Source organism: Pan troglodytes, chromosome 7 (genome assembly GCF_028858775.2).
Source record: "Pan troglodytes isolate AG18354 chromosome 7, NHGRI_mPanTro3-v2.0_pri, whole genome shotgun sequence".
In the NCBI taxonomy this organism is placed as follows: Eukaryota; Metazoa; Chordata; class Mammalia; order Primates; family Hominidae; genus Pan; species Pan troglodytes.
The window spans coordinates 56,242,709-56,266,776 of NC_072405.2; the positions used below are offsets into that span (position 1 = coordinate 56,242,709).

The window sequence follows — 24,068 nt, forward strand, 5'->3', positions numbered from 1 at the left end:
TTGGAAATGTTTTTAAAATTAAAGTTAATGGCTCTGTCTTTGTAAATTTTTCTTTACAAATAGATTGGAAATGTTCAGGTGCAATTCTGCTTTGCACCAGAGAGCACTTTGTAACACAAAAAGTCTTCAGTCAGCCAAGCTCACCTGTCAGCCTGCAGAAGGCACTTATCACAGATGGCTGGTTGTTTCTAGCGCCCCATGCTGCCACGCTCTCATAGAAATGTGTCTGCTTCAGCACCCACACCTAGCACTGGAGACTTTGGAACTGTCTTTCCTCCTCAAACAGAGGCACATGTCAGCGAGGGATAGCAGCAGCACTAGGAATTAGAGAATCACAGAATCCTACAAGGGAGGAAGATGAAGCTGAGAGAGATTCAGAATTTCTGCCGTGGAAGGTGGACAGTGTCCTTTCTATCCCCAAGTCTGCGGCCAGCTTTCCTCTGAGCAAATGCACATCACCTGCAGCATCATGGGGTTGGAGTGTGCAGGCTCAGCCCTGGAGGACGTGAGTTGGCAGGACCTCCTTCCGCGTGGCCCTCATCTCCAGTACAGCCCAGTCTCAGTCTCTCCATGGGGCCCTCATGAGATGTAAGTGATGTGGTGCCCCCATCCTTACTCTATCTCTCTTGAGGGGTGTCTCCAAGGGCTTTTTTATAAGTGAGAACATGTTCTCAGAAAGTGCCTCTTACATTTCATTGACTCGTGACATGTCGGGGTGGCCTTCCTTTAAAGAGTGTGGAAGACTTGAAAACAGTTGTAGGGTTGGCCTCAGTGAGCCATGATTGCTCCACTCCAGCCTGGATGACAGAGCGAGAGACCCTGTTAAAAAAAAAGAAAGAAAGAAAAAAGATAAAAACAACACTTATATTTATTTTTATGGTAAATATAATTTTCATTGTGGTAAAATACTATAAAATTTACAATTTTAACCATTTTAAGTATAACTTGGTAGATACAATTTTAACATGTGTATAGATCTTGATATCTTTCCACTTAAAAAATACACTGGTTACTATAATAAAAACATAGCACTGAAAGTCTTTCAGCTTCCTGAGCGTGACTTTAGGAAAGCGAGTGTGGGCTCCTCCCAGGCCTCCTGCCTCCCTCCTCCCGCCTCCAGGAGCAGCTGCGTGTTCTGCAGCCTGTGCTGCAGGTGGGTCTGCCACAGCCCCCAAGTGAGTGCACAGAGGAGGCTCCCAGGCTGTCCCTGTTCCCTGCCTATGCCATGTACCATGCTGTCTCCTTTCTTCTCCGCGTGTCCTGCACCACCCCCCAGCCCTCTTCTTGCCGCTCTTCAAATACAGCTGATTTTTAGAGGTCAGATGAACTGTGACTGAGCGTGATGGGAAACGTGGCTCTCCCTTCACTGATGGGTAGCTGACTTGACCTCCCCCCATGCTCTCTGGCAGTCTTGTGGGAGCTGCTGGGTGAGCTGCTGACTGCTGCAGAGCCTGCCAGACTAGGGACTCGGTGAGTAGGACAGCTGGCCCTGCTTCTCTCCTTGTCTGCTCCACAAACTTTTGTTGTCACAGATTAATGACCTGAATTTGTCTGCAGACTCATTTTATGCAATCTATAAATTATACCCCATGAAATTTATTCCAACATAATTAAGTTATCAAATCATAAGCATAATGAATTAATCTGTATGTCCCTTTTTTCTCTAATTAAACTTTATATTTTAAACTTTTTAAATAAAAATGTTTATTAATTTTTGAAAAGACGGACTAATGGTAGCCACTCCCCTGTCAGACTGTTTGTTGCTTAAACATATTTTTAAAGGATCACTTTTTTAAAAGAATGTTTCCTGTGTAACAAAATGAATAGTAAAGAATGAATTGCAGTGAGAGGAACAATACACTTTTTAACTGTGCCAAAAGTGAGCTTCTACACCAAGTCTATGCCCAGCAGAGGCGGGAGTCATTTAAATGAATGTGTCAGCTGCCCCCAGACGACTCTGCTTCACAAGGCAACAGTGGCCATCCAAACCATTATCTATTTTTAAAAATAGTTTTTAAAAACAGTGGAGAAGCTGATTTTTTATGAGACTAAGCATTTTATTTAACTTATAGCCATTCTTCAGCTAAGCATTGTGCATTAAATAAATGTATAATATGTCTAAACTTTTTTAATTGGCTGGTAGCATCCTCTAAATAAAAGTCATTAAATTCAAATAGAACTTTCCTATGGCTGTGTGCTTCTAGAACAGCATTTGTCAGAATTCCAAGGGAACACTAGTTTCTCAGGACATTATTAGTAATGACACCAAAAAGGGTTTCATGGTTATAAACGGGAGAAGCTTTAGTTTAAAACAATATGTCACAGGTGCCTTTTACACGGGGCTCTCTAGGCCCTCTGCCATGTCCAGTCCCACTGTAGCATGTGAGGGTCCTGCCAGCCGCAGATGTGCCACACAGCAACAATGGCCGAACAGGGAGTTCTGTTCTCATGGGTTACACTTCACAGAACACTTTTTGGGAAACTCCAAATTTTTAGGGAAATTGATAAGCACTCTGTCACTGTCTGGAAAGGGTTGTTTATTTTTCTATACTGTATAAAGAAATTTTTTTTACACTCATCTTTTATCATGCTCTTAATTTTACTCTGTTTCTTCACAAAGTAACACTAGGATTAAAATCCTGTCTTCAACTGGGCAGATTTTTTAGCAAAAAACAGCATAAAAGTTTATGGCTTTAGCAATGACAATACTGATAACTATGGTAACATCAAGTGGCTAATGTGTTGGACACTCACTCTGAGCGTAGAAACCTTAGTAGGTGCTGCACATACGTTCTTTACTTCCTTTACTCCTTGCAATAATGCCAGCAGCATCCCCCAATTTCCCAGAAGGGCTGACACAAGGTCCAAGCATTTTCTCAAGGTCTCACAGTGTATAAAAGGCAGAGCTTAAGCAAGATGAGTTTCTTGACTCCAGGGTCCCTGCTGTTCCCCATCTCTGTTAACAAGGGGCTCAGGTAAAGGTTAGAGCCAGGTCTCGGAAGTGCAGTCAGATCTAAGGTGAGAACCATACAACTGAAATCATAACTGTTTGTCCTTTTGTGTCCCTCTATATATTTTACTTCAGATAACTTTTTTTTTTGAGACGGAGTTTGGCTCTTGTCACCCAGCTGGAGTGCAATGATGTGATCTCAGCTCACTGCAACCTCCGCCTCCCGGGTTCAAGCGATTTTCCTGCCTCAACCTCCCGAGTAGCTGGGATTACAGGCATCCGCCATCATGCCCGGCTAATTTTTGTATTTTTAGTGGAGACAGGGTTTCACCATGTTGGCCAGGCTGGTCCTGAACTGCTGACCTCAGGTGATCCATCCGCCTCAGCCTCCCAAAGTGCTGGGATTATAGGCATGAGCCACCGCACCCAGCCCAGATAACTTTTCTTACATAAGTAATACATATCTGTTTGGGGAAAATATACAAAATACCCAATCCACAGGAAGAAAGTAAATATCACCTCCAAACTCTACTCAGATAACCACTAAAAACATTCTTATAGGCTTCAGTCTTTTCCTTTGGCTTAATATATATAGATGCATGCATAGATACACATACATACACACACACAGAGAGAGTGAGAGAGAGTTAATTTGTTGCCTGCTTTTTTCTTAGCAGGGTATCACAAACATGTTTCCATGTCCATAAGTATTTTCTTTGTAACCATTTCAGTGACCGTATACTATTTCACTGTGTGGATGGATCCTAATTTAGTGAGCAAGTTCCTGTTGTGCAGTTGGTTTCCCACAGTGTCTGTCCATCTGTCTGTGTGCCTTCTTCCCCCTCTGAATCGCCACACATCTCGAATTGTAGTTCCATGGCCTTAGGCATTAGAGTCTGTTAAGCATTCTACCAGCTCACTGGCCAAGTACTCAGTAAGGGATGTCTGATGATGAATACCTTTGACTTTTCTTGTTCCAGGACAGCGGGGATTTTCAGTTTGATTGACACCCTATGGCCCCCAGCGATACCTCTGAAAACACCTGGCCGCGACCAGCCCTGTGAAGAGGTAAGCCCGGCACTGGAAAAACTTCCCCAGTCGCAGACTACTCCATGCCAGGTGCCAAGCCAGGCGTCATCACTGTCACCCACATGGTCTGTGTCCCCTGCTCCAGTGGCAACAAGGAGCCCCCGTGCAGTCAGTTCCTTTGTAGTGATGCATGAATATGAGCCAGGATTGGGATTCAGATGCCTGGAGACCAAGCTCTGGCTGCCTTCCCTACTGTGCTGCACAGCATTTTCTTGAAGTTAACTTATGATGAATGCTTAAACCACAACCCTCACATAACTGTTGGAACAGTTGGGGTCTCAGCCTTGTACTAAAGTAAACATATAGAATTTTTCCCACGAACTTCTAGTCACTTATAGAACCAACATTCAGTTACCAATTGGAGCAGGAACTCAATACAATCCATAGACATTCGTACAACGTCCTGGGTAGCCAGGAACTTCCATTGTCCTGCTTGTTTATGATAGTGTCTCAGAAGCAGCAAAATGGATGGAAAGTGTTCCCTCCTCTGCCTCCTGAGCCTTTTCCAGCAGGCTAGCCAGCTGCTGCTTTGGGCCAGAGGTCCCAAAACAAAACTGGGGCTGTCTTCCTTAGGTTGTGGCTGACTTCTTAGTAGTGCTAAGTCTGTGACCCTGAACTGTGCCAAACAGCATAGTAGTTGTCAAAACACACGGTGGCTCATGCCTGTAATCCCAGCACTTGGGAGGCCGAGGCAGGCAGATCACCTGAGGTCGGGGGTTCAAGATCAGCCTGACCAACATGGAGAAACCCCGTCTCTACTAAAAATACGAAGTTAGCTGGGCATTGTGGCTCATGGCTGTAATGCCAGCTACTCGGGAGGCTGAGGCAGGAGAATCGCTTGAACCCATGAGGCAGAGGTTGTAGTGAGCCAAGATCGCGCCATTGCACTCCAGCCAACGAGAGTGCAACTCTGTCTCAAAAGCCATTTCTAGATTACTTAAGAGGAAGTAATTTCTAGATGATATTTTCAGTATACCCTGAAAGATTTCTAAAATGAAACCTTGAATTAATAGGTTCATAAGTATGGAAGTTCTTATAGTTGGTCCCAGAAGTAAACAATGCAATCCATTCCTTGTATAGCATTCCAGAGAGAGGATGCACCTGTAAGCAAATATGTATATATTAAAGAGGAGATTTTAATAATATCTCCTCTTTTTGAGTCTTTTAACAATACATTCACCTTCTACCTTTGTCTCATTTAAACAGATAAAAACTCATCTGCCTCCTCCAGCCTTGTGTTACATCCTCACAGCTCATCCAAATCTGGGACAAATTGATATAATTGACGAAGACCCCATTTATAAGCTTTACCAGCCTCCAGTTACCCGCTGCTTAAGAGACATTCTCCAGGTAATGTCTTTGTTTCTAACAGGTTTTTTAGGTATTGGCCATGTCTGTGTGCTTCGTGTAATGCTGCCAACCTTTTCTAATTCCTTTCCAGATGAATGATCTTGGTACCCGTTGCAGCTTCTATGCCACAGTGATTTACCAAAAACCACAGGTAATAATCTCTCTCAATCTCTCAGTCTCTCAGCCTTTCTCTCTCTCTCTGTCTCTCTCTCTCTCACACACACACACACACACACACACACACACACACACACGGTGTTAGAGGTTTATTAAAGGGTAATCTCCTTTGGAAATTAATGCATTGCCAAAACAGAAAAGTGTTTTTAAAGTCCAGTTAAGCATGCCCCATATACTGAAGTGGCAGTAAATCCATTCCTTTTACAGATGCAGACTACCAGCCACTGTGCTAAGCACTGGGGTGTAAGACACCCAGGTACAACCCTGTCCCCAAAGCTTCTCAGCCCAGTAATGTTCATTCTTTCCCGACACTTAGGCAGGTTGAAGAAAGGAAAGAGATGGAGAAACCTCATTTATGTGGTGGAAGTGGGAATCTCAGGATTGAGCTCAACTACTTTTGGGAACTTTTAGAGCCTTCAAAACTGAAAGCCCCCCCATCCCACCTCCATGGTCCCTGTGAGGCCTTGGGCTGTTCTAGGGAGCAGTGGCCTAGAGGAGCTTGCTATCAATCAACTAGGAGTAGAGGAGGGAAGGAGACCTGCTTGCCAGTTTGAATGCATGGACTACATTCTGCTAGAAACCTCTGCCAGCCCTTACCTTATGGAGGAATATCCATGTAGATCTAATCACCCAAGAGGGATTGAGAACATCCTGTTTGTTAAACTCTTGTCCACTCATGGGCAATGTGCACCGGGTGCATCTGTCATGGTGCAGGAGAGAGTGAGTGCCCCACACATTGCCTCCTTGAGGGTGTGTATGAGTGGAGCAAACCAGGCCCCAGATGCCTGCACTCACCTGGGCTGTCGGTGGATCACCAGCTACCAGCCAGGCCAGAATACTCAGGAATTGCCCAGCAAGGAGTCTCAAGGGAGGGCAGGAGGCTGGCACCTTGGCCAGCAGCCTCGGCCAGGTGCCTCAGTGCACCACGAGTCGGGGGACAGTGGTGGGGGTGGCACCAGGGGCTGTCTTCTAATCATACTATGCCTGGTTATCAAGATCTGACACTCACACCCCTCACTTTTCTTTTTGTTGCTGAAGTATGCTAAAGCACACCCAGACCTCATGCCATTTCACCCTGACATGCTTGTTACGAATCTCTTCAAAGCATTCATGGTTGCATACAACCCAATTCAGCTGCCTGGTTTTGGAGCCTTTCTCTTCCGCTTAAGTTATCCAGAGTTATTTTCTGTTGTGCATTTATTTTGAACAAATTCTTTGCATTTCTCTGATCATTCTTAGACAGTGGAAGAATAAGAGAGTGACTAAAAGAATATGTTTCATAACTTCTAGTCAAGTTCTTGATGAATTGCATATATACGAGTATCATTAAATCAGTGTTATCACAAGCATGTTAAATCAACTTCTCTTCCATCTGCATCAGGGGTAGTGGGCAGACTGTTTCTGTAAAGAGCCAGATAGTCAATATTTTAGGCTTCTTGGGTTGTATGGTTTTCATAGCAACTACTCAGCTCCACCTTGCAGTGCAAAAGCAGCCATGTTGTCATTCACAAATGAATGAGCAGGGCTGTGTTTCAGAAACCTTTATTTACAGACACCAAAATTTGAATTTAACTTAATTTTTACTTGTCACAAAATATTCTTACGGTTTTTTAACCATTTAAAAATGTAAGAACTTTGAATAAACATAAAAACCATACTTAGCTTACAGGCCTAGCCCACAGGCCATGGTTTGCTGACGTTCTTCAGGTGCTGAGCATGGCTGGAGGACACAGGAACTCTGACGCAGAAAGAAAAACAACCCGAGTGTCTCCTGGTGTCCCGTAGGTTGTACTGAATGCACAGTGCGGTGTGTGTCAGGGAGAGGAGACAGGGAGGGCCATCTACTGACAGCCACCGAGTAGGATGCAAGCTTGTTACCTAAGGATGCCATAGGTGCTGCGCAAGAACACAGCGCTGATACATATGATCATCATATGAAAGTACTTTAAGGCTTTATCTCAATTTAATTTTTACATTTCAGATGTAAGGAGTGTGCTTTAGGTGATATGCTAGTAACTGTCAATTGCGTTTCCTTTCCTTCTCTGCAGAAAGTGTGTGTGTGTTTCTGCAGCTTAACCTGTGGATTAGCTAGTGCTTGCCAGCGCATAGAGTCTTGCCCACAGAAAGGAAATCAGAGGGCTGAGTTGTGAATATAAATGAACCACATTTAGCTCTTTATTTTTTATTATCAATACTTCACCACCTTTAATTCTGTCAGAGATTTTTCAGATTTTCAAACCATTCTCATGTACATATCATTTTATCTCAGCAGCAATAGTGTCACTGTTCCTAATTCCAAGTGGAGAAGACCAAGGCTAGGCCTGGTTATCTGCTGTCTCTGATACACACAGCCAAACCCTGGTGGAGCCTGATGTGGGTTTCCTGACTCTTACTCAGCCCAGTGTCCCCTGGTGCTTCCTGGCTCCACGGTCCCTCAGTTACCTGGTGCCCTGGGGGTGGGGCAGGGACGCAACACACCCCCACCCCCAACCACATGCTGACTGAGCTTGTGCAGATACTTCACCGCGTTGTCTCATGTCCTTGTCTGTCAAATGGGTGTAACATTCTCTCACCATATTGGATTGTTCTAGGATGAATTTAGGAGTTTTGAAATACCCTTTTTCCTTTGTTTTCTCTTCATCTGTTCCCCTTTTCATCATTTGACAGCTGATCAGTGCCTCTCATGAAGAAATGGAGAATGATTGGCATGAGTCCCTCAGTGGTGCTCCCTGTGAGCACCCCAGTGTCCGGCTCAGGAGATAGGAGGATAGGGCTCCCAGCAAGGACGAGGCAGGGCACGTGCTATGTCCCATACTTTCCAAGCCTGAGGAGACCTAAGACTGACTTCACGCTCCTCTGCCCACCTTGAGAGGGGTCAGTGTGTGTAGGGATGCCCCTGGCATCTGGCACATTCCTGCTCTTCTGGGTCATGGGCCAGGCGGTGGCTCTCTGTGCAGGTGCCTTTCACCCATAGGGAGAATGCTGTCCTCAGAGCAGCCACGTGGCAGTTGCAGCTAACACTCCTGCCCACGGCCCTCTGGCTGAGACCGAGGTTGAAAGTAAAGAAAGCAGGTGTCAAAATGCTTGCACCAAAGCCAGTTGGAGGGGAGCTCTGGGGCAGAGAAAGACCAAGAGTGAAGCAGGTCATCCACCTTGCCCTGTGAAGGGGTCCTCCCTCAGAGAGGTAGAGAAGATAATGTTAATCCCCTCCTATCCAAGAAACAGGCTCCCACCAGTGCAAGTGCAGCTTTCAGTGAGCATGGCTTCCAGTGGGCATGTGTGCCTAGGAATCAGTAGTCCTATAGCCACAAAACAGTCAAAGACCTGGAACCCAATGGAACAGGTTCCATGATCCACTGAAATTCTGTCTGTCTCCTATAGTCTGCTTTTGTGTGTAAAAGAATCACCAGAAACCAGCTGTCTCAAGAAGGAATAGAAATAAGCTGACTCCTGGGGCCAGTCCGTAGTTAAGCCAGTGGCCTGCATCCTTGGCAGTGAGGGTTGACTTTCAGAATGGCACCATGAGTCATTGCTGGAACTCCAGTCATAAAAACAGACCCAGACTAGGCGTGGTGGCTCACGCCTGTCATCCTAGCACTTTGGGAGGCTGAGGCTAGAGGATCTCTTGAGGCCAGGAGTTCCAGACCAACCTGGTCAACAAAGCACGACCCCGTCTCTACAAAAAAATTAAAAATTAGCCAGGCATGGTGCTGCATGCCTATCATCTCAGCTACTTGGGAGGCTGACATGGGAGGATCCCTTGAGCCCAGGAGGTTGCTGCAGTGAGCTGTGATTGCACCACTCCACTCCAGCCTGGCTGACAGAGTGAGACTCTGTCTCAAAAAAAAAAAAAGCAGATTCAGTTGTATTTCCGTTACACTAATGACTAAGTCATGAAGGTGAAAAAGATAGTATTCATATTTAACTTTTATTTTGTAATAATTATAGTTTCACAGTAGATTGCAAAGAAATACACGGGGGATCTGGTGCACCCCTCCACCCCCATGTCAATATCCCACACCCACAGTAACCACAGTAAAAACCAAAACCAGCTGGGCGCGGTGGCTCACACCTGTAATCCCAGAACTTTGGGAGGCCAAGCCGGGTGGATCACGAGGTCAGGAGATTGAGACCATCCTGGCTAACATGGTGAAACCCTGTCTCTACTAAAAATACAAAAAAATTAGCCGGGCATGGTGGCAGGCGCCTGTAGTCCCAGCTACTTGGGAGGCTGGGGCGGGAGAATGGTGTGAACCTGGGAGGCGGAGCTTGCAGTGAGCCAAGACCATGCCACTGCACTCCAGCCTGGGCGACAGAGTGAGACTCCGTCTCAACAACAACAACAACAACAAAAAACAAGAAACTGACACAGGAACAATCCATGGAGCACATTCAGGTTTCAGCAGCCACGCGTGCACTCTGTGTGTTTGTGTGTGTATGTGTGGGTGCACTTGTGTGCAGTTTTGTCACATGTACAGCCTTGCATCACTGTCACTGCAGTCAGAATCCTCCGCTGTGCCATCACCACCGATTCCTGTGTTCGCCTTTATAGCCACGTCGATCCTTTTTTCATCCCTAGCGCTGGCAACCACTCACATGTTCTCTGTCATTATAATTATGTTGTCTTATGGTTGTTACATGAATAGAACCATGCAGTATTTATCTGTATTAGTTTCCTACTAGGATTACCATATAAAGTTCCAAAAACTAGATAGCTTAAAACAATAGAAATGTATTCTCTCACACTTCCGGAGGCCAGAAGTCTGAAATCTTAGCAGTGGCTAGTCGCAGTGCCTCACACCTTTAATCTCAGCACTTTGGGAGGCTGAGGCAGGAGGATCACTTGAGACCAGGAGCCCAAGACCACCTTGGCCAACATAGTGAGGCTCCGTCTCTATTTAAATTTTGTTTTTAGGCCCAGTGCTGTGGCTCACACCTGTAATACCAGCACTTTGGGAGGCCGAGGCAGGTACATCATCTGAGGTCAGGAATTGGAGATCAGCCTGTCAAACATGGTAAAACCCCATCTCTACTAAAACTACAAAAAATTAGCTGGGTATGGTGGTGCACGCCTGTAGTCCCAGCTACTCGGGAGGCTGAGGCAGGAGAATGGCTTGAACCTGGGAGGCAGAGGTTGAGTGAGCCAAGATCGCTCCATTGCACTCCAGCCTGGGTGACAGAGTGAGACTCTGTCTCAAAAAAAAAAAAAAATTCATTAAAGAAATATAAGGTGTCGGCCAACAGTATTGTCTAGAGATTCATCCAAAGGACTAATAATGTTGAACATCTTTTCATGTGTTTACTTGCCATCCATATGTCCTCTTTGGTAAAATCCCTGTTTACATCTTTTGCCTATTGTCTAATTGGATTGCTTGTTTGTTGGTTTATTGTTGAGTCTTTAAAGTTATTTCTATTTTTTAAATACAAAACCTTTGTCAGATATAGGATTTGCAAATATTTTCTCAGGATCTCTAAATTCTATTTTTATCCTTTTAATGATTTTTCTTAACATAGTAGAAGTTTTTAATTTTGATGCAGTCAGATTTACCAGATTTTTCTCTTACAGATCACAGTTTTGTTGTCAAGTCTAAGAGAAGTCAAGTCTCTTTGCCTAGTCATAGGTCCCAAAGTTATTCTTTTGTGTTCTTTTCCAGAAGATTTAATTTTACACTTTACCTTCCAAGTCCATGATGCATTTGGAGTTGGGTTTTGTATAAGGTGTGTGGTTTAGGTCAAGGTTAATTTTTTCACCTTTGGATATCCATTCATTCCAGCACCATTTGTTGATATATCATCCTTCCTCCATTAAATTGCTGTTGCACTTTTGTCAAAAATTAATTGGGCATATTTGTGTGGGAGAGATCTATTTTTTCCTGATAAATTTGCATTGGTAATATTTTTGCCTTATTACTAGCATTATAGGTGTCTGTATCATCTATGCTTAAATACTTTTCCTGGGCCAGACACGGTGGCTTACGCCTGTAATCCCAGCACTTTGGGAGGCCGAGGCAGGTGGATCAGCTGAGGTCAGGAGTTTGAGACCAGCCTGGCCAATGTGGTGAAACCCTGTCTCTACAAAAATACAAAAATTAGCCGGGCATGATGGCAGGTGCCTGTAATCCCAGCTACCCGGGAGTCTGAGGCTGGAGAATCACTTGAACCTGGGAGGCAGAAGTTGCAGTGAGCCGAAATTGTGCCACTACACTCCAGCCTGGGCGACAGAGCGAGACTCCGTCTCAAAAACAAACAAACAAACAAAAAACTTTCCCTGATTACACAGGGCTATAAAAATTTTTATTAGACTTTTTTCTTTTAGAGCAGTTTTAGGTTCACAGCAAAATTGAGAGGAAGGTACAGAGATTTTCCATACACCTTCTACTCCCACACATGCACAGCCTCCCCATTATCAACATCCCTACCAGGACGGCACATTGCTCACAACTAATGAACCTGCATTGACACATCGTACTCACCCAGAGTCCACAGTTTACATGAGGGTTCACTCTTGGTGGTGTAATTTTATGGGTTTGCACAAATATGTAATGCCATGTATCTACGATCATAGTATCATATGGAGCAGTTTCAGTGACCTAAAAATCTGCTCCACGTGTTTATTCCCCCTCCCCACAAATCCCTGGCAAACATTCTTATTTTTACCATCTCCATAGTTTTGCCTTTTCAGAATATTGTATAAAGTTGGAATCTTAGAGTCTGTAGCCTTTCAGACGGACTTCTTTCACTTAATAATATGCATTTAAGTTTCTGTGACTTCATGGCTAGATAGCTCGTTTCCTTTTGAGTGCTGAATAATGTTCCATTGTCTGGATGTACCACATAGTTCAGTTTAGTTATTCATTCACATACTGAAGGACATCTTGGTTGTTTCCAGGTTTTGGCAATTATGAGTAAGAAGACTTTTTTTTTTTTTTTTTGAGATGGAATCTCACTCTGTTGCCCAGGTTGGAATGCAGTGACGCAATCTTGGCTCACTGCAACCTCTGCCTCCCGGGTTCAAGAGATTTTCTTGCCTCAGCCTCTCGAGTAGCTGGGATTACAGGCATCCGCCACTACACCCGGCTAATTTTTGTTTGTTTGTTTTTGAGATGGAGTCTCTCTCTGTCGCCCAGGCTGGAGTGCAGTGGCATGACCTCGGCTCACTGCAACCTCCACCTCCCAGGTTCAAGCAATTCTCCTGTCTCCACCTCCCGAGTAGCTGGAATTACAGGCATGCACCACCACACCAGCTAATTTTTGTATTTTTAGTAGAGACAGGGTTTCACAATGTTAGCCAGGCTGGTCTCGAACTCCTGACCTCAGGTGATTCACCCGCCTCTGCCTCCCAAAGTGCTGGGATTACAGGCGTAAGCCATGGCGCCCAGCCTAATTTTGGTATTTTTAGTGGAGATGGGGTTTTACCATGTTGGCCAGGCTAGTCTCAAACTCCTGACCTCAAGTGATCCACCCACCTTGGCCTCCCAAAGTGCTGGGATTACAGGCGTGAGCCACCATGCCCGGCCAGAGAAGAAATCTATTTTTAATAAACTTTTAGCAATGTAGTGGTAGTACTAGTACTGCTTTCATTAGTTACTGATGTCTTTTTACAGATAATTTTATTGTTACTGACTTTGTTCATAACCCCAATAGTAGGACAATTTTATAGTTAATTTCAAAGGAGATTAGAACATTTTGGTATATTAATAGATTGAAAGAGAGACCACTGGCCAAATCCAGAGTATTTACAAAAGCATCTAAAATTTTTGGACATTTTCAGAACCTCCAACCTCAGATAATCTTACAGAAATCTTTGCCCTTCCTGAAATATTCACCAATTTTTTTTTTTTTTTTTTTTTTTGAGATGCTCTGTCAGTCAGGCTGGAGTTGCAGTGGTATGATCTCAGCACACTGCAACCTCCGCCTACTGGGTTCAAGGAATTCTCATGCCTCAGCCTCCAGAGGAGCAGGAATTACAGGCATGCACCATCACGCCTAGCTAATTTTTATATTTTTAGTAGAGACAGGGTTTCACCATGTTGGCCAGGCTGCTCTCGAACTCCTGACCTCAAGTGATCCACCTGCCTTGGTCTCCCAATGTGCTGGGATTACCACGCCTGGCCAGAGAAGAAACCTATTTTTAATAAAATTTTAGCAGTGTAGTGGTAGTACTGCTTTAATTAGTTACTGATGTCTTTTTACAGTTGATTTGATTGTTACTGACTTTGTTCATAACCCCAATAGTAGAGATAATTTCATAATTAATTTCAAAGGAGATTAGAACATTTTGGTTCATTAATAGATTGAAAGAGAGACCACTGGCCAAATCCAAAGTATTTACAAAGAGCATATAAAATCTTTGGAGGTTGTCAGAACTCCCACCCACAGATAACCTTATAGAAAGCTTTGCCCTTCCTGAAATATTCACCTTTTTTTTTTTTTTTTTTTTTTTTTTTTTTGAGACGGAGTTTCGCTCTTGTTGCCCAGGCTGGAATGCAATGGTGCAATCTCAGCTCACCGCAACCTCTGCCTCCTGGGTTCAAGCAATTCTCCTTCCTTAGCCTCCCGAGTAGCTGGGATTACATCTATGTGCCACCACGCCTGGCTAATTTTGTGCTTTTAGTAGAGATGGGGTTTCTCCATGTTGGTCAGGCTGGTCTTGAACTCCCGACCTCAGGTTATCCGCCCGCCTCGGCCTCCCAAAGTGCTGAGATTACAGGCATGAGCCACCACGACTGGCCCACTAATTTTTTTAATTTTTTTTTTTTTCTTTGAGAAGGCGGTCTTGTTCTGTCATCCGGGCTGTAGTGCAGTGGTACCATCACAGCTCACTGCAACATTGACCTCTTGGGCCCAAGCAATTCTCCTACCTCAGCCTCCCAAGTAGCTGGGACTACAGGCACTCGCCACCACACCCAGCTTTATTTTATTTTTTGTAGAGATGGGGTCTCACTATATTGGCCCAGCTGATCTCAAATTCCTGGGCTCAAGTAATCCTCCCGCCTCAGCCTCCCAAAGTGCTGGGATTACAGGTATGAGCCACTGTGCCCAGCCCACTTATTAAATATCAGTATGGGCCAATGAATTCATCTTTTATTCAGCAGGTTATATCTATTACTGTATTCATTTTGATGCTCAATTTTACCATATTTAAGCTGGTTCCTGTGTCCTTTGGACACATGCCCGTCATTCTTTGAGTACCTCCTTATTTTCTGACACAGTAAGATGTGTCAAACTCATCTTTTGCTTTCTGTGCTCTGGAGTCAGCCATCTTTTCAGGAAGCTCTGGTTGATTTTAATGGAGAATGGCTTTTTGGTTTTGGGGTTTTTTTAGTTTTAGTTTTAGTTTTTCAGAGATGGCATCTTGCTATGTTCACTACGCTGAAATGCAGTGACTATTCACAGGCATGATCTTGGTGCACCACAGCCTCAAACTCCTGAGCTCAAGCGATGCCCTCACCTCAGCCTCCCAAGTAGTTGAGACTGCTCCTGAGTCACTTGTGCCACTGTGGCTGGTTAAGAATGTTACTTAGAAGCCAAGATTCGGGTTCTAGGTGGGCTTCCTGCCATTGAGATATCATTGCCTCTCTGCCCTCTCAGTGGACAGAGGAAGGAAATGTGTGTGTATATTCATCCACATACACACACAACTATATCTACTTCTATATTTCTATCTATCTAAAATCATTATTTCATACCAATACTTCCAACTCTAGATCATTACCACAGAATTTATTCTAAGTTTTCTTATTTCTATATGTATAACTCGCTTCTCCAACAGTAAGAAGCTTGGCTTCATTTTCCTCAATATTACTTATTCATACTTCCTGTATATAATCAACCTCCTGACAATGTAGGCCACCTCCTTCACCCCAACCCTCAGCTACACACCACACAAGTGACCTTCTCTGCCCAGTCCTGTTAACTGGCCATGTGGAATTCTCAGCCTGACCACACCGTCTGTGCCAGCAACACCAGCTGAACCTCCAACTGGCCACATCCTCAGGCCCTGGCCCTGCTGACCATCCTTGGCCCCATTTGCGTCTACTGAATCCTAAGCCCTGACCAAAAGGAAAGGGCAGAATACCAGTCTAATGGAACTTGAAAAGGCATTACAAGTTTTGAAGATAAGAAAAAAAATGAAAAAATATAGAAGGAAAGAAGAAAAGAAAATAATAAAACCTGTTGCAGATGCAACAAATATGCGACACCAGCTTTATACCAAGGCCCTGTACAAAGTCTGAGGGCAAGTAAGATCTGTTCCTAACCCTCAGGAAACTTACAACTGCCTGGAAAGAATAATATGTATGTACTACACAGGAAACAATGTTGTAATTAACATTCTAAGTATATAAACAGAGGATCAGGAGGAAAAGAAGAATGGATTCAGCCTGAGGATGTCAGTGGACAAATGGAATGCTGCCAGGGAAGGGTGGCCTGTTCCCAACCAAGGAAGCCTTTAACCAGGTGCAAAGTCGAGGCACCCAGGGCACATGGGGCTAGTGACCAAGATGTGCAAAGTCTAGTGTATGTTTTAAAGTGTTTTTGAAATAATATCTTAAATTGTTAGTATATGTATAACTTCTGCTTTTAAATGCTTTTGAAACATTTTTTGGTATAATAATTAATCTTTATTGTGTCTTCAAATTGTAGCTGAAGAGTCTGCTTCTTCTGGAGCAAAGGGAGATCTGGCTGCTAGTGACCGATGTCACTCTGCAAACGAAGGAGGAGAGAGACCCCAGGCTCCCCAAAACCCTGCTGGTCTATGTGGCCCCCTTGTGTGTGCTGGGCTCTGAAGTCCTGGAGGCACTCGCTGGGGCTGCCCCTCACAGCCTCTTCTTCAAGGACGCTCTCCGTGACCAGGGTGTGCTTGCTTCTCCACAGCTTTGATGCAGGGGCGACTGATCGGTGCCCATAGAATACCTCTTGTGGCCTCTGGATGCCTCCATGTTGCTTGGACGCTGCCGGCACCTTCACGGAGCCCATCACAGACATGGCCCATGTACCAGCCTCCAGCCTTCACTGACCCTGTAGCAGCCACCTGGGCAGAACCAGCTCCATGGAGATGCTGTGCTCACTCCAGAATTGTCTGCTGGTGGCACCCCATACTGCTGCAGAATCCACAAACAAACCAAAAGCTAGAATATTATAAATGCGTATACTTAGATCAGCCAGCCCCTTTTTCCAGGGATCAAACTAAAATCCTGCCTAAGCTATCTTTTTTAATTTTTATTGAGTTATAATTCACATACCACATAATTTACCCTTTGTGGATTGACTTGAATCTCATATTTGAGTGCTTTTTTAGCTTAGCTCACGGGGTTCAGGAGTGTGCACACACAATGAACGTGCTGCTGGACACAGTCCCATAACTGCACCTTCACCTGCATGACTCAAGGGATAGCAAAGGAGACTGCCATTATGGGCACAATTCACTTTTTCTTCAAGGCTTCAATAACCTGAAGTGTCTCTGTCGGCAGGTCGGATTGTTTGTGCTGAACGAACTGTCCTCTTGCTTCAGAAGCCCCTTTTGAGTGTGGTCTCTGGTGCAAGTTCCTGTGAGCTGCCTGGCCCGGTGATGCTCGACAGCCTGGACTCTGCCACACCTGTCAACTCCATCTGCAGTGTTCAAGGTAGGCAGCCATCTCACAGGAATTGGTGTTTATACTTTCTTAACTGTTATACTTTATATTCATTTACTCATTTATTCAACAAGTATTTGTGGAGCACCCGCTAAGTTCCAGACACTGGATACATAAAGAACAAAAGCAGAAATTGTTCTTGGTATCAGACTCGAGTCTGCACAGAAAGATGTGAATCAGATGAACACAGACAGGCCTATCCTCAGGCTCTGAGTGCTCTAGCTGCTGATAACCTGGGCCCACGTCTTAGTGGGGAACTCAGGGAAGGCTTCCCAAAGACAGGAGCCTCAAGCTGAGCTCTGAAGCATAGATGAGACTACTTAGGTCAGGGATGGAGCAGGAGGAACATTCCTGGGAAGAGAGCAGGACTTCGTAAGGCCACTGGCATGAGAAAGTTGGTGAGCAGGGGTGTCTGGGAAGAGGCAGGACAGGCAGCCAGATGGAGGGGGGACCAAGCTGAGGCTGGTGGGCCCACCACACTGGTGGTGTCAGGAGTGTGTTCTGTCATTGGTACAGGCGGCCTGGTCTGATGTCCTCCCTGCAGAGCAGAGTGGAGGGACTGGGTGGCAGAGGTAGAGAAGGAAATCCAAGGGTGGACTTAGGGAAATCGGCAGGTTGAGCGATGAATTGGGCATAGATGGAGGCAGAAGACATCTGACAACCTCCGAGCTCCTGGCTCAGTTGAGGTAACAGTGGTGCTGTTCATTAAGTAGGATGTGGCAGGCAAAGTCAGCTTTGAGGGGACCCGCTCAGTTCTGTCGGGAGAGTTTGCGTGTTTTACATACATCTGAGATGTTTCAGCAGCTGGTTAGATATGTGAGTCTGGAGCTGAAAATAGCATTATTATTTTCTCTTTTTTAACTTTATAAAACTTAGTAATAAAAGTCATACATGTCTAGTGGAACTAGTGAAAAATAAGAGAAAGTTAACAGCCCACCCTCTGTCCCCGGCTTCCTGCCTGTGCTGGCGCATCCAGGAGACACAGCTGCCCGCCTTGAGGGTGTATGCATTCTTGCAAGTCAAATGATTTACTGCACATTATTCTGCCACTTGCTTCCCTCTAGGAGGGATGTCCGTCCAGGTGGGGGGAGAGGTCGAACTCAAGAGTTTAACAGTTGCATAGCATCCCCTCATATGAATAAACTCTTCCTCCACTCATGGACATCCAGGATCTCTCGTGTTTTTGCAATTATTAAACAAGGCTGTAATAAACATTCTTGGACATCAATCTCTACTGATTTCTGTAAAGGAGGATTTCAGCGGTTTGGGGTTTATGGACTTTTTAAACAACTTTATTGAGCTATAACTCAGTAATACCCTATAATTCACTCCTTTAAAGTGTTTTTAGTATTCACAGAATTGTGCAAAGATCACTACAATCTAATTTTAGAACAAAAACCCATACCCGTTATCATTCACGCCCTGTTACCACCCACCCTCCCACACCCTAGTCTTAGGAAACCACCAATCTACTGTTTGCTTCTATGAATTTGCTTGTTCTGTTTTTTGGGGGTTTTTTTTGTTTTTGTTTTTGTTTTGAGATGGAGTCTCGCTCTGTCACCCAGGCTGGAGTGCAGTGGTGTGATCTCTGCTCACTGCAACCTCTACCTCCTGGGATCAAGCAATTTTCCTGCCTCAGCCTCCCAAGTAGCTGGGATTACAGGCGTGCACCACCATGCCTGGCTAATTTTTTTATTTTTATTAGAGACAAGGTTTCACCATGTTGGCCAGGCTGGTCTCGAACTCCTGACCTCAGGTGATCTCCTCTCCTCGGCCTCCCAAAATGCTGGGATTACAGGTATGAGCCACTGCCCCCAGCCTATTCTGGACACTTCATGTTAACTGGAATAATATTTAGGCTGGTGCAAAAATAATTGTGGTTTTTGCCATTAAAAGTAATGGAAAGAGCCGTGATTACTTTTGCACAAACCTAACATACTATGTGATCTTTCATGATTAGCATCTTTCAATCAGCATAATGTTTTCAAGGTTCATCCACAATGCAGTGTGTATTTCTTTTATGGCATAATAACATTTCATTGCACAGATATACCACATTTTGTTTATCCTTTCCTCAGTTGATGGACATTTCATTTGGGTTGTTTCTACTTTTTGGCTACTACGAATAAAGCTGCTATGAATATTCATGGACAAGGTTTTGTTTGAACGCCTGTTTTGAAATTTGGGGTATGAATCCAGCACTGGAATTGCCAAGTCATATGGTAACCCTGCATTTAACCTTTTTGAAGAACACCAGTGTTTTCCAAAGTGGCTACACTAGGGGTTTGTGCCTCTCTCTTTTTTTTTTTTTTTTTTGGAGATAGAGTCTTAGTCTGTCACCCAGGCTGGAGTGCAATGGCAAGATCTCAGCTCACTGCAACCTCTGCCTACTGGGTTCAAGAGAATCTCCTGCCTCAGCCTCCCAAGTAGCTGGGACTACAGGCATGCACCACCACACCTGGCTACTTTTTGTATTTTTAATAGAGATTTTGCCATGTTGGCCAGGCTGGTCTTGAAATCCTGACCTCAGGTGATCCACCCACCTCGGCCTCCCAAAGTTCTGGAATTACAGGTGTGAACCACCGCACCCAGCCGGTTCAAAGCATATCAAAATTCAGAATTCCGAGCGTAATGTCTAAGATGGCTGGTGTTCCTCACCCTTACCTATAACTAGTTCCTGACTTTTTATAATTGATAAACAGAAAACTCTTGTGATTCCATTGTTGCTGTCACATTCTTTTCACTGTGTTGAGGCCATTTGGATTTTCTCTTCTGTGCATCTCCTTTTGGGGTTAATGCTAACACATTACTGCAGTTATGGGGCGATGGGTCATATGGGGCCTCCATTTTCTCATCTGTAAAATAGGGCTAATGGAATCAGCCTCAAAACACTGTTGAGAATTAAATGAGATAATGCTCAGGAGGCTTTGGGGGCTTTGAAGCTCTGAGTCCAGTGGAGAAAACAGACATCTCAGTACTGGTACCAGGAGTCAGGAAGGGAGGGAGGGATGTCTGAGGGCTGCAGCCACTGACTGCAGAGGGTGGGTGGCCTTAGAACTGTCAGGATTTGTCAAGTAGAGTTGGGCAAGGCTGTAAGAGCAGGTGGAAGGGCACGTGGAAAACCCACAGAAGTGCTGGGAGCAGTTATAAACCCTCCCAAGTGATGGGAGAGGGGCAGGGACCAAGAAGGGCAGCAGGGGACCCAGTTGCTTGTGTATTGCTCTGCTTTCCCTGGCCATGTGGAGATTATATGGTCAGATTTTTTAATGAAGAAATTCTGCAGCCCCAGAGACTGTGATGCAAAGCAGGGAGAGATGATTGGCAGGAAGAAGAGGGTCTTCAGGGGTGGAGCAGACTGCCTGGCCCACGTGAGCCAGCGTGGAGCTGCTCTTTGGTGTACAGCAGCACTGTGCCCCTGAGCAGACCGGCTACAGGGACAGGGCATATGGTGCAGAGGGATGCAGCCTGGTCCCTGGGGCGCATGTGCTATTTGTGTGCCTTTGGCAGTGACCCATCGCTCGCTTCCAGGGCTTGCTGGTCTCCAGGCTCATGTATAAGGACATCCCTTCCACCTTCATTCTCTTCATTGGTTGCTACCTGTTCTTCTCCCACCCCCTCAGCTCTCCCAGAGGCCAGGATTAGTCAGGGGCTCAGGGAGAACATCCCACAGTGAAGGTCTCAGCTCTGGGTCTGAGAGTCACAGCCATGCCACAAACCAGTTAGGCTGCATGGGACCCTGTTATTTTATGACCAGAAGAATCGCCACCACCCATAGCAGTGTCTCATGAGAAAATGTGTACCTGAAGAACCCCAAGGAGGGTTTCCCTAACCCATTCCTAACTACGGCCAGTGAGTGCCACAGGTGCACACAGAGGCAGATCCTCACCTTTTGTCCCCGTGGCAGTAGGCCTGCCTGTTGGTACACTGAGGGAACTTTGCTCTAGATGGTCAGATGCAGCCTCATGTGACTTAGTGCAGTGACCTCCCTGTTGGGCATTAGCTGTGTTGGCAGCAGCTGGGAACACTGATGAGGCTCAGTCATCCTTAGGCCCCACCTTACTTAAACTGAACCTTCAAATGGGTGTTGAAAACTAAATATGTGTAATGTAATCAATAGGCAGTTTGATCTGTCACAAAGCTCTGTTCCTGGTAGCAAATTTAGGTGTTCTAGAGATCAGCAGTTCAGATTCTTAAGCACCTAACCACTGGAAGGAGAGCAGCACAAGATGCCATTCCTAACACTCGGCTGCTGCCTTCAGACCTCTGTGGGCTTTGCTGAGTATAACACCTTTCTAAAATGAGAGCAGCCCTGGGGCACATGCTGTTGGCACCCTCCTTAATCAAAAACAGCTGCACAGGTCCAAGCCCAGTGTCCATATGCCAGACACATTGAAGGACTCTAGAGGCTGGGGTTCCCTGTATCCAGTCCACCCAAGCCACATTTCAAAGCTTGTAGCCGGGAGCTGTGCTTTTATTCCAAGGTTTGAATGGACAGTAATAGTGGAGGCATGCACTACTAAAGCTACGTGCTTGCCTCCATGTGCAGTAGAGAGGGCATCATATCAGTCACATACGGAGATCAAACACACATTTGTCCTTTGCTCATCCAATGCTGTTCCCAACTAAAAGCAAAGAAGCAAGATTTCTAAACAGGGGAGGAAACGTGCTCCGATTGGTTCATGTATTTTGCATGTATTAAGATGAAAAGTATTTTTTTTTTCTGTGCCCTCATTTTACAAATTGGTGAGATCAACGTTTCTGACTAAGCCAGTTGTATTTAGGCAGTTTTTCCTTCTCAAATTCACTTAAGAAATATGCTTAAACTACTTATCTTTGGCTCTTTTTTTTTTTTTTTTTTCATTTTTCTGTACCTCATTGGAGGCAAGGGCTCCTTTTTATTTTTTTAACATGAGCACTAGTCAGGAAGATGAATTACTATCCTCATGGTTTAAGTCACCTTTCATTTTTTCATTGCACATTGATAAAACTTTATTTTATAAAGTGTAAACCACAGTAAGACATTCAGACATTACCTATAAACTTCATTTTCTTTTAGAGAAATATTGAAGAATAGAAATACGGTCTTGGCCAAGCAATGGCAGGATTCTTTTTTTTTCCCCTCAACTTTTAAGTTCTGGGGTACATGTGCAGGACGTGCAGGTTTGTTAAATAGGTAGACGTGTGCCATGGTGGTTTGCTGCACAGATCAACCCATCACCCAGGTATTAAGCCCAGCATACATTAGCTATTCTTGATGCTCTCCCTTCCCCTACCCAGGGCTCCTTCTAAATAGAGAAAAGTTGGAAACCCTCACAGGTCTTCCCTGTGAGAGAGCTGTGGGTGAATACTGAGGTGAGGTGGTGAGCAGGAAGGGAGTGGGTACTGGGGGAGGTGGCCTGCATGGCACAGAGACAGCACTAAACACAGGCACCATTGGTTTGCCAATGAGAAGTTCTAGGCCTCTCAACGTCAGTTAGTAAATGTCCTAGGAACCTAAAGTCACTTTAGTGGCCTGAACAGGGAAGCAGCCCTGCCATCCTAAGCTTCATAGAAAGGATATAAGTACCAGGCTGGGCGTGGTGGTTCATGCCTGTAATCCCAGCACTTGGGGAGGCCAAGGCGGGCGGATCACGAGGTCAGGAGATCGAGACCATCCTGGCTAACACAGTGAAACCCTGTCTCTACTAAAAATGCAAAAAAATTAGCTGGGCATGGTGGCAGGCACCTGTAGTCCCAGCTACTCAGGAGGCTGAGGCAGGAGAATGGCGTGAACCCGGGAGGCAGAGCTTGCAGTGAGCCGAGACTGCACCACTGCACTCCAGCCTGGGCGACAGAGCGAGACTCCGTCTCAAAAAAAAAAAAAAGTAGAAAGCATATAAGCACCAGTTGTGTCTGGCCAGTCTGATTACGGCCAGCATTGCCAGCAGCTGGGAATTTGCCTTCTCCAAGCAGCTACAGCTGGCCCAGGCACTGGGCTAACAAGGGGTGAGTGCCCTAGGAGCCAGGCTGGAGGGACCAGGGGTTCCTACTCCTGGGAAAGCCAAGGGAGCCAGAGTCTCAATGCTCCTCACACCCAGGGAAGCCAGGGCCCCCACATCTCCCACACTCAAGGAAACCAGGGAAGCCAAGGCAAGGCCCCCACATCTCCCACAGTCAACCCGCACTCAAGGAACCCAGTGCTCCTTACATTTACAGGAGCCAGGGCTCCCATGCCCCCCCACACCCAGGGGAGCCAGCATTCTCTGTTTGTGTTGTACAGTTCTGTTGGTTTTGACAGATGTAGAATACCATGTACTACCATTACCATTAGTGTATCATACAGAATAGTTTCACCACCCTAAAAATCCTGTGCTCTGGCTCTTCATCCCTCCCTCCCCACTGACTACTGGCAGCCACTCTTCTTTGTACTGTCTCTGTAGTTTGGCCTTCTCCAGAATGTCATATAGTTGGAATCATGCAGTATGCAACCTTTTCAGATTAGCTTATTTCAGTTAGCAATATGCATTTAAGGTTCCTCCACATCTTTTCATGGCTTGATAGCGCATTTCTTTTTAGCACTGAATAGTATTCCATTGCATGGATGTACCACAGTTTTCTGGTTTGCTTCCAAGTTTTGGCAATTATTAATGAGGCTGCAATAGACGTGTGTGAAGGTTTTTGTGTGGGCATAAGTTTTCAACTCGTGGGTAAATACCAAGAAGTATGATTGCTGAATCATATGTTTAGTTTTGGAAGTAACTGCTAAGCCGTCTTCCAAAGTTGGCTGTATCATTTTGCATTCCCACCAGCAATGAATAAGAGCTCCTCTTGATCCACATCCTCACCAGCATTTGGTGTTACTAGTGTTTTGGATTTTTGCCATTCTAATA

General features: G+C 45.2%; 1 protein-coding gene across 37 annotated transcripts in view; it reads left to right on the top strand.

Annotated features, from left to right (window-relative positions):
* SPIDR (scaffold protein involved in DNA repair) overlaps positions 1-24,068 on the top strand; it is a 475,230-nt gene that overhangs the window by 435,417 nt on the left and 15,745 nt on the right. For all 37 annotated transcript variants that reach the window (XR_010159535.1, XM_063817068.1, XM_009455296.5 and 34 more), the window contains 5 exons: positions 3,931-4,018; positions 5,246-5,389; positions 5,481-5,540; positions 16,211-16,421; positions 17,038-17,190. Coding sequence is in view for 36 of the 37 variants with exons in the window: in XM_063817068.1 (XP_063673138.1) it covers positions 3,931-4,018; positions 5,246-5,389; positions 5,481-5,540; positions 16,211-16,421; positions 17,038-17,190 (656 nt within the window). In the remaining variant the exon portion in view is untranslated. The remainder of the gene's footprint in view (positions 1-3,930; positions 4,019-5,245; positions 5,390-5,480; positions 5,541-16,210; positions 16,422-17,037; positions 17,191-24,068) is intronic.